At 37.3% G+C, this 10,669-nt stretch overlaps 1 protein-coding gene across 1 annotated transcript; it reads right to left on the bottom strand.

Annotated features, from left to right (window-relative positions):
* Positions 1–3,519: 3,519 nt before the first annotated feature.
* LOC116021655 (protein DETOXIFICATION 48-like) lies at positions 3,520–5,578 on the bottom strand. Its single transcript, XM_031262114.1, has 2 exons — positions 5,319–5,578; positions 3,520–5,174 (listed from the first exon to the last, which is right to left on the bottom strand). The coding sequence occupies exons 1-2, from the start codon at positions 5,376–5,378 to the stop codon at positions 3,645–3,647; spliced, it is 1,590 nt and encodes a 529-aa protein (XP_031117974.1). The 5' UTR covers positions 5,379–5,578; the 3' UTR covers positions 3,520–3,644.
* Between the last annotated feature and the right edge of the window lie 5,091 nt (positions 5,579–10,669).

Genomic DNA, 10,669 nt, shown 5'->3' with positions numbered 1-10,669 from the left:
CCTTAGGAATGAATATGTGCGTATGAATAAATGCAATGCTAAATGATTTGATGCATCCTGGTCCGTTATTATTGAAAATGAAAATCAGAGCGAAATATAAAGATTTTGATCAATTCTATATTCTTAATTAAAGCATGTGGTGTTCTCTGTTACTATGTAGTAGACTTTCTCAACCTACAGAAGGTACAAAGAGTTAACAATTGACTGAGGTTTGAATCCACTCCCTTCCATGTGGGAGTCCGGGAGTGTAAACCGGGTGTCACTAGACCACAAGATCTTTGGCTTATTTTCATTTTCTTTGTTGAATATGGTTAGCACTTTACCCCTTAATTGGGTCGTGTCGATGCGAAAGAGGATTAGTCTGAGACTGGTACGAATTTAAAGGTGTTTCCTACCGTTAAAGCCTGATCAGGACACTTCGTGGGCTGACAAAAAAAGTTATTTTTTGAAAATACATATATCATTTTTGGGACACTTTTTTTTTTTTTTAAATGTTCTTTTCATTGAATTCCATGGTGCATAACCCTACCATTTGCTCCACCATTGGCGGCTATCCATTCACTAACTAATAGTCCCCCCTCCCCCTCAAACCCACCCCCCATCCTCGCTATTCAAATTAAAACCACTTTTTTATTGTCAAATTTTTTCAAAATATAGGCCTATATACCATAATACTTGAAAAAGTTCCACTTGTATCAAGTTAAGAGTACTTTTTAAATTGTTGAACTAAAAGTTTGCCGACATAAATGGTTATAAGTCATCTATCTTAAAAAAAAGAATATAAGTTATGCAAGTTATTTAGAGGAATTGAATACGTGGCGATCAATTGACAAGCACTTAGGTAGTGGAATAAAAGATGAAGAGAATAAAAATATATTCTTTTTCGATATTACTTAATTGCTATTTAACTTATGCTATTTCATTCTAAGTTCATATATTGACTTGTTAGTCAGGAATGCATTAAGTACATGAAAACTTTCCAAGTATGAAAATATAGTTTGCTAATTCAAATGCAATTTTACTTGACTAGTAGGTGATGGATATATTAGATTTACCTCAAAAATTTTTTATACTCAAGTAGATTGGCACAAACTCAAACCAAGACATGGTAATTTCGACCACTGACCGTGAGGTCGGCCTAGGTGGGCTGACCCGAGGTGAGGTGGTTGGATCGACACGATGAGCTCATGCCATGGCACATAGAATTGAAAATCGTTACAAGCGCTCACTTCACTTGAAGGTCGTTAGCATCACGCGGGGGCATTATTTACCCAAATACTATTAGGATTTTTCTTGTATAAACAACACATCTTTTGTTTTTCTTTAGACACATTTTATCTCGTTCACATACTTAAGTTCGATTCTGTGATTTTTTTTTCAATGAGAGTCACAGAAGTGCAAACTACTGAGAATTAGTGATAATTGCCCTACCTAACATACACTTTCTAAAACTAAGAGTCACAGAAGTACAAATTACCAAGAATTAGTGATAATTACCCTGCCTAACGTATGCTTTCTAAAACTAATTAATAATCAATTAACATGTTAAAAAGTATGCAGTAAAACACGAGGAACAGGAGATCTGAGTACGTGAAATATTCGAATGTTTGGTATAGATGTACGTAAAGGAGAAGTACGGCGGAAGAGATAAAATGAGAGAGAAGAAGCTAATAATAATTAAGGTACAGTGAAGAAGAGTACAGTACTGATTGAAATGGTAGAGAATTGAATTGAGTAGCTATCGAATTGAACGACAGCGTAACACTGTAACAGTGGAAAGTGGGTCTGCAGAGAGTAACAGTAAAGCGAAGGGTGGCAGTAATAAGAAAAGCACATGAATTTTTTCAAATTAGTACGACCATAGGACCATTTTTACCACTGTTTTTGTTTCGCTCTTGTTCATCCCATAATGCCGCATGCAGTTCACTGCATGGATAAGGATTGTTTCTATATTATATTATATCAATTCAGTCACATTAAATTTTGTACTCTACATAATTTTCAGCTAATTATGTTTTCCATCCTTTTTTTTTTAATTAATAATTCAAGACAACCCTTGACGAATGACGATCGAGCTTACTTGTAAATTAAATGAAAAGATAATGTTGTTTCGGGAGGAGTGACGACCAAGTTGCATGCCAAGCTCTCGAGTCTTCGTTTTGCCCCTTTTTGCCTTGATATCTTCAAGAATCGTCCTCTTTTCTAGCTTGTGCATGCTTATTAGGTCCGATCTTTCCTTCCTACAACAAAAAATACATCAAATTAAGGATTGTTCTGCCATACTTCCCTAACAATGAAGCCAAATTAGGCACATATGAATCACAATTAGACCGTTTCATGGCTTATAGGTTTAATTTGGCCACCATCATAATATAAATGCAAAAAGGGGATGATCGACAATGAAAGCTGCAAATTAAAGTAAATTTGTAACGAGAGAAATAGACAGAAGAAATAATAGGTGGCATTCAGATAGGTGCAGGGCCTCCCTTCCTTTCACTCATACTTCTTCTCTACTTCTCAAAAGCTTCATACTTCAAGCATAACATATATTAGAAAATGAGTAACTCAAGCAAAGTGTCGAAGTTGGTATGACAGTTGACTTGATAATTCTAGTTGAATAGTTAAACCGATCAACATAGACAACATAAGTTGGTTTATCTCTTTAAAAGTCTTTTATTGGCTAGGGTCATAAGGCGTTCTTAATTTTCACCCAGATGATACATTTCAGTAGAATATAATATCATTTTATTTTAACTTTTTGCTCCTTCCTGTCTTGATGTGACATGTTGTTTTGATTGATACAACAAAAAAAATTGAGTCACAATTTTCCTTCTTTGTATCTTATTCAAATAAAATTTGGACATGCGACCATTAATAATTCCACCTATCACTTTGGTTTAGGGTATTATTATATGCCAAAGTTTCTATTCTAAGCTGAGTCAAAGCTGTGGCCTTAAAACGAGACACACAAATGGAACAAGAAATTAAAGTCATTATAAGCAGATGGCGTTCACTCCAACCGACATAATATATGATTGGGATAATGCAAAAACTTGTCTAATATGGGTCAGATCTTTGATTGATGAGATATCAGATCCATTAATAAAAAATTTGATCAATTAATCAAATATCCGACCCGCACGATTAAGATTAATGGACGGTCTCACGGATTAAGATCAATGGACGGTTTCACACAAATGTTACCCTTTAGATAATTTGTTGTATATTTGGTAATAATTCGATAATAAACATTATATAGATCAAATTTAACCTGTAAAACAAGATTTTTTTTAAAGAAAAAAAAGTTATATTAGTTTAAATCCAAGTTCAGTACAAGAACAATGGAAGGAAAAGGAACCGAAAAATAATTAGAATAGTCCGACTTGAACAGGGCTTCCAGACCTAACAAATTGACGACCATGTCATAGACCGGTAAAACAAGATTAATATCATATTTTGGTCTATTCAAATCCGAAAATTTAGATTAATATCATATTTTGGTCTATTCAAATCCGAAAATTTTGAAGAAAATTAGTTCATATAACATTACATTGCAGGATGGGAGGTGCAAAATGATAAGATATGAATAGACATGATCGAATTGATCGATTCAAGGAAATGAAGAATTGGAGTTATTGTAATAATTAGTGTACAATAATTTGTGTAGTGGTGGTACAAATGAGAGGGATAGTTTCAAGTGTAACATCAGATGATTTCTCCAACTCATCATTATCCTCATCATCATCTTTCCTGCACAAAATCTCCTCCAGATTGTCTGTCCTCTTCTTCTGGGCCTGTTTGCTTAATGGGGCAGTGGAAGAAGAAGAAGAAGATTGTGTAGTGAGGTGTTTTGCTCTTTCCGCTTGGAGTTTCCAATCGGTTCTGTAAAGGACGAAGAGCATGAGAATGGCGCACGAGCCTTGGGCGGCGAGAAGGCCGAGCCAGAGCCCGGGGAAGCCCATTTTGAGGAAAAACCCGAGGAGAACAGCCACCGGCATTCCGACGAGGTAGAACGACCCGAGGTTGATGTTGGCGCCCGTGGTCGGCCGGGCGCTGCCGCGGAGAACGCCGCAGCCGGTGGTCTGCGGGCAGTTCCCGAGCTCGCAGAGCCCGGCGATCGGCAACGCCACGGCGGTCAGCTCGAGGATCTCTCGGTCCGCTGTAAATATTCTCCCCCACTTGTGCCTCATCAGGGCGGCGAACACCATCGCCGCCCCGCCCAGCCCAAACGCACAGGCTAAAGACACCAGCGTGGCGACCCGGGCCCGGACCGGGCGTCCCGCCCCCAGCTCGTTCCCGACCCGGGTTGACACGCCCAGACTCAACGCCGAGGGGAAGACATATACCAACGAGGTTGTCTGAATAAGAATCCCCATCGAAGCAATCGCCGCCTTAGGATTCCCCAACACCCCACACATCATAATCATCAGCTCATACCACCACCACTCCAAACAAACGGAAATACACGTCGGCACCGCCAATGCCAAGAGCGTTGACCACCCTTTAAAACAGTCAACGCTCATCCCGACCCAAGACTCCTTATACACCCCGGAGAAATAAACAAAAAAGCAGAGCAGAACAAAGAGATTAAAATCCGTCCAAACCATAGCCACCGCCACGCCGGCGATCCCGAGCCCCAAATACCTAACCAACAGAAAATTCAACGGCACGTGAAAAACCACCGACACGGCGGCGCAATACGTCAGCGGCAACGTTATCCCTTGCGTCCTAAGATAAATCCTCAGAGGATGAAGCAAAGACAGGAAAAACAAATCGGGAATAGCGAACACTATAAACCTATGCGCCATTGATGAAATCTCCTCGTCCTGACCGCACCATAACAGAATTTTGTTCATATTTAGCCACATAAAAGAGATTGGGATCGACGCGGATAAGAGGAGGAGAACCGTTCTCTGTAAAGTTATCCCCAAAAGCTTCATTTGTTTCGCGCCGTAAGCCTGGCCGCAAATGGGCTCCATTCCCATGGCTAAGCCGGCTATGACGGAGTAGCCGGTGATGTTAGCGAAGCCGATGGAGAGTGAGCCGCCGGCGAGTTCGAGTTCTCCGAGGTATCCTAGGAAAAGCATGGAGATAAAGGCTCGAGAGTACATTAATAGCCCTGTTATGGCGGTAGGGCCCGAAATCTTCCCTATAGCTTTCATTTCTTCAATGGCCTGAGGAATTTTCAAGAACATGCAAGAAAATATAAGTAAATGAAACAAAAATTTTCTCTCCTTTTTTTTTTTTTTCTTTTAAATGAAGCATTTTATGTGGTTCTATTGTTATTATTATTCTATTTTTTCTGTCTTTATTTTTACCTCGGAGTAGGTTGGCCATCTGTGAAGCTGTTGATCTTGATCATCAGAAAGAGAACCCATGGATTTAATTTACTGGGATTTAAAAGATGGGGTTTTTGGTAAAAAGACAAATGAGGATGGAGAAGAGGGGTTAGTTTGAATTGGGTTTCAAATATCCATTTATAATCTATATATACATATATATGTATATGTATATATATCTTCTGGATGTATAATATAATGGAGTTGTGATATATATAGATATAACAGTAAACTGGGGGGAGGGGGGGGGGGTAAGGGGGTTTGAAGGTGCAGGGCTTTAGATGTAGGAATGTGTGTGTTTGTGTGTGTATATATATATACATGCATGCAAGGATAGCATCGTACAATATAATGGCTTCAATAGCGTGTCAATCTTCGAAGGTTCAACTCTGTTTGTGAGAGAAACAATGAGGGGGGGCCTGTTCAACTTGCACTAGTTTTTTTTTTTTTTTTTTTTTTTTTTTTAACTGGATTTGACGTACAAGATTCACTTTGACAATGACAAGTTTTTTCCCCTTTTCGAGCCCATGTGTATGTAGAACCGTTCTTAAAAAAGTTTACTCGAATTCATGTTTATGTAACACGTATTGTCTTTGGAAGAGTCAACCTTGAAAAGAGTATGAATAAAATAACTACTAGCTAGGCTTAGTTCATCTCATAATATGCAAATACCAGTTCTGTAATATTCTAAAAAAAAGTTAGAGTTGATATCGAATAATAATATTAAATTTCACTAATAATCAAGAATTGAATTGTTGTTAGTTGTTAGATATTACTTAGTTGTTTAAAAAGCTTTATCACCGTCCATCCGTTACATGCTACTATACTTACGCCATTTATTCGCATTTAATTATTAAAAAGTTATACTTTTCTATTTATCTGTTCCTTCTTTAAATGAAAGACAGATAATGATAAGATTTTTTTTCCTTAAGTCTTGTGACAAAACAGTGTTACGGGTAGATCAAACAAAACGATTGACAAATGTCGGGTTGAATTTACCCAAGTAAAAGGAAAGATAGGGAGGCAATTTGGGGCCATGAAAGATATAGATAGCTAGCATAGATGCATATATGGTTGTGACTTGTGACCAGCATCTTCATGTACTAGACTAGACTAAGTTGTAAGATTCCTCATGTATATATGTATGAATGAGAGTTTCCAGTTCATTAAGTAAAAAAATAGGGAATAATAGGCGGTCCACAAACTTGGGGGATTTTAAGGTGGTGAAAATGGCAAAACCTGATAGATAGGGTGTTGGGAAATTTGATTGGATTAATGATATGATGATTAAGTTAAGGTTTAATTAGACGTGTTGGATTATTAAGTCCTAAAACCTGGCCTAATTTTAGGTTACGATTTCTATCCTCCTTTTTTCTCTATCGTCTCCCATTCCTGCCAGTCTGCCACTCTTTGTTTAGCTTTCCACCCTAAATGGGGAAAAGGTGATGCCAAGGGAATAAGAAGATTATCTTTGTATTTGGCAAGTGGGAGAGGAATGTAAATGGATTGGTATCATTTTCATTTACCTGATTTGAGAACTATTATGCTCAGATCAGTGAAATTTACCTCATGCACACCTTTAGACCTCGTTAAAAAAAAATAAAAAAAATCGCTTTGATTGATGCTTCAACTATGTTGTCATAGTTGTGTCCATTGTTGAGGTCAAGAGTTATGTTCTAATTAGGAGCATTTTACTTGTACTAAAGATAAATTCACATAACAATTTCAAAGAATGCTTATCTTTTTGCATACAACATATATTATATATATATCTCCGCCATTATGAGATTAATCTAGATTTGGTCTAAATTGTATGTGTTATAGTATTTGACACTCACTGATTCTCCGACCTCACAATTGCTAACTATCCCAAACAGTTGAGTAGAAAATGTTTAGTTTGTTGGCACACAACCTTGATATTTCTAAGACTACCTCAAGAGTTGGATTAGGTTAGGCCGACAATATTGATCGTCTGACTTTGTAATTGTTGGCGGTCTCAAATTATTAGGTTGAAAACACTGAGTTTTTATTCACTTATAGTTACTGAATATGTGGGTGGAGGGAAAATTCAACTAAAGTTTGATTAGCAAAAAGGCAAATTACTCAAACATAGTTTATGAATTGGCATCATCATAGTACTTTAGATTGGCAGAGTGACATTGGAATTGTTGGATTGGTCGAGGGCAAGACATATATTCATGTGTAAGGGTTGTTGTTACATTACCTTCAATTCACCGCCCATGTGATGCTTCGCAGTCCTGACCACGACTTACGTTGTCTGCGACCGAATTTAACACCCAAACACCGTTCAGGGGGTATGGCTACTTGCCCTTTTTGAGAGTTACATATTCCAACATTTATTGCAAACTCTTTCCCCTTAGGTCCCATGTAGCTAGTGTACGTTTTGGGTTCTATCCCTTTTTTTTTTTTCTTCTTCTTCTTTTTAAAAAATTTATTACACCCTTCATTATCAAGAGAGTGATTGCTGGTGAGATCATTAATTATTGTACTGTGATCTTTGTATTTTCCAGGTGGTTCAAAATTGGGGACAACTATAGTGTCATTCTTTATCCTACATTTGCGTTAATCGCTGTCGAGTAGTAGGGTACAAAGTTTGAATCATGTCGATGAATAAAAAAATAGAAGTATGAATTCAGTTTGGTTGTAGACACTAGTGTGCAAGTATTTTTGGACTTGTAGGTCAATTTAGACACATCTTACGATTTGCCTTCTCTACATGTCTCCAAAGCAAAAGCGGCGAGGGTCCTTAAGTTTGGGATGCTTTTCATTTGACTAACTCGTTCTAATGCGGTAATGCCATAATAAAATTCTATAAAGGTTTAGTGGCTAGAATATAGAATTCAAATGAAATGAATGCCATGTTCATTCAAAATAGATACCCACGTTTACTATGCATTAAAAATCAGAATTAATGGCAAACCTTAACTGGGTAACGGTAAGGTTTCAAGTTCGACCTCAATGAAGTTATCTATTGGTCTCCTCAATTTGAGTCAGCCAACTATACACAACTTAGGCTAGTTTATCTCTTTGTAATTTTTTTGCCGACAGGCTTCGCCCAAAACACACCTTTGGTAGCGGCTAAAGGCTTAATATTTCTGGTACACTAAAAAAAACTTACTTTTAATTTAATAAAAAATAAAATAAAATATCGCAAAATCATGGTATTAAAAAAGGACAAATTAATGATCGACTCATAAGTAGCAATCATGGCTGGTCCATTTATTTTAGGCATTTGTTTTAGTCCTAAAAATGAAGCAACTTGTGGTGCGTAGTGGTGTCTTGTCAAACTCCTAGTCCTGGATAATCTGAATTTGCAAATCGATTTTCATCTACACAACAACCATGCACATGATAACTTTGGTTGGCTGATGTGAAACATCACGCAGGATTTGAGACATATATGTTCATTACAGAATAAGTGAACCTCTGCCCCTACCTATACGCAAATTCAATTTCTCCGCTATTAAACTAGCTTAGCTTATTCCTTTTCATTCTAAATGAAAACCATCCCTTTTCTGTCTCATAACTATATTGCAACCTGGGATTTGAGAGACATGAGAATTCAACTAAAAATCTCTCCTTTTTTGAATACTGAAACTCATTGTTTGTCGTTGTTGTCAACAATTATATATAGAGATGTATGATAGAAAACGCAGAGAAGGGGACCACTGAGGAAGGCTTAACGGAAGGTGACAGTGGGGGTGGATGGGATATGGAGAAGTGGCAGATGGGGGGAAAGGGAACACAATTCAAGGATAAGGGAAAAATAATAGTGTTCAACAAACAAACAAACCCTTTCCCCTTTAACGTGTTTACTTTCCAGCCATTTAAAATTTTTTGTATCCCTTTCCCTGCAGCACAAATCAAGGATGCGTGTCTTTTTTTGTGTTGCCCCCTCTGTTACTGTTTCTGTGCCTATGTCCCTAACCTAAACTCCACCGTAGAAACCGCAATAACAAATGGATAACACTTGTGTAAGATCGTCTCAGTCTCAATCCATGAGATGATCTTTGATTAATGAATCAAATCTTTGATTAATAAGTCGAATCTTTGACTTCATTAATCAAAGATCCGACCAGTCTCACTGATTGAGACCCGTAAGACGGTCGCACACAAGTTTTTGCCATAACAAATTAACAAGACCACAGCCAGCATGTTTGTCAAACAGCATTTGAACCATCTTTATTAGCTAGCAAATACAGAGAAGTGGGTTGCACATAATGAGAATTGAGGGAAAACATGAAGAATATTGGATCTGATTCACAGAGTAGGGTCCATGTCCATATCAGGAATGAAATTCATAACTTGCACCAAGTTTCTGCTTCTACAGAAGACCATAAGCATCATTTTTATGCCAAAGTTCAGTACGCAGAATAAAAGCAACTTTTGAGAACAGAGGAAGCTGGAATTTCAGTTTCTTTATCAAACATCTAAAAATGACCCAACATAATTTCAAGGATGGCTGTTCTGTATAAAAGGAACAGATCCTTTGATTCTAATTCTAGCACTTTTCTTCCACAAAGGATGGCATGGCATGGCATGGCAGCTAATCTCAATAAAATAATATTCATAAATTAACAAATAATATAACGAAAGTATGATTAACCTAGCAGCCTTGGGAGAACTTCCATACTTAGCATCTCAAGTAAACAGTCTAATCAATGATTCGATTCTCCACATTTTAGTTTGTCATTTCAGTTTAGTATGATTGTGATCATCAAATCAATATTGACAGCAAACAAAGTTATTAAAATGTTAAATGTTTACAATTGACACAGCATGACATAAGGAAATGAATGCACAATGCCCATTTCTAGATACTGATGAATGCAATAGCCACAAGAATTTATTCCCATAAGAAAATGAAGAAAAAAAAGGGGGGGAAGAGAATATTAAATAAAGGTATCCTGAAAAATAAAAATCAGTGCAGCTTCTCCTACACAAAACAAGAATAGTAGAAACACACATCTCAATCAAGTTTCAATCAGCACAGCTCATAAAATGGTTGGCCACAACCACGTTCAGTAAGTTCAATCACACTTTCTCCTACACAAAATAATAACAGTGAAAGCACATCTTATTCAATGTTTCAATCAGAACAGCTCATTACAATGGTTGGCCACCACACTACATAAGTTCAGTCACATTACCATTCATCGCTTACGAATACATAGGGCACCGAAGAAGGTCAAATTCACATTCACTTATTCCAGAAATAGGAAGTCCACTCAGTCTTGTAGTGTGTAACATTACTAGTAATAAATATATTCTCATGTGATCATCCTTCAAGACCTCAGTCCAATAGAGGA

The sequence above is a fragment of the Ipomoea triloba genome, chromosome 6 (assembly GCF_003576645.1).
Source record: "Ipomoea triloba cultivar NCNSP0323 chromosome 6, ASM357664v1".
NCBI lineage: Eukaryota > Viridiplantae > Streptophyta > Magnoliopsida > Solanales > Convolvulaceae > Ipomoea > Ipomoea triloba.
Note: the sequence above shows the minus strand (reverse complement) of the source record. Positions and strands in the feature narration are given on the sequence as shown.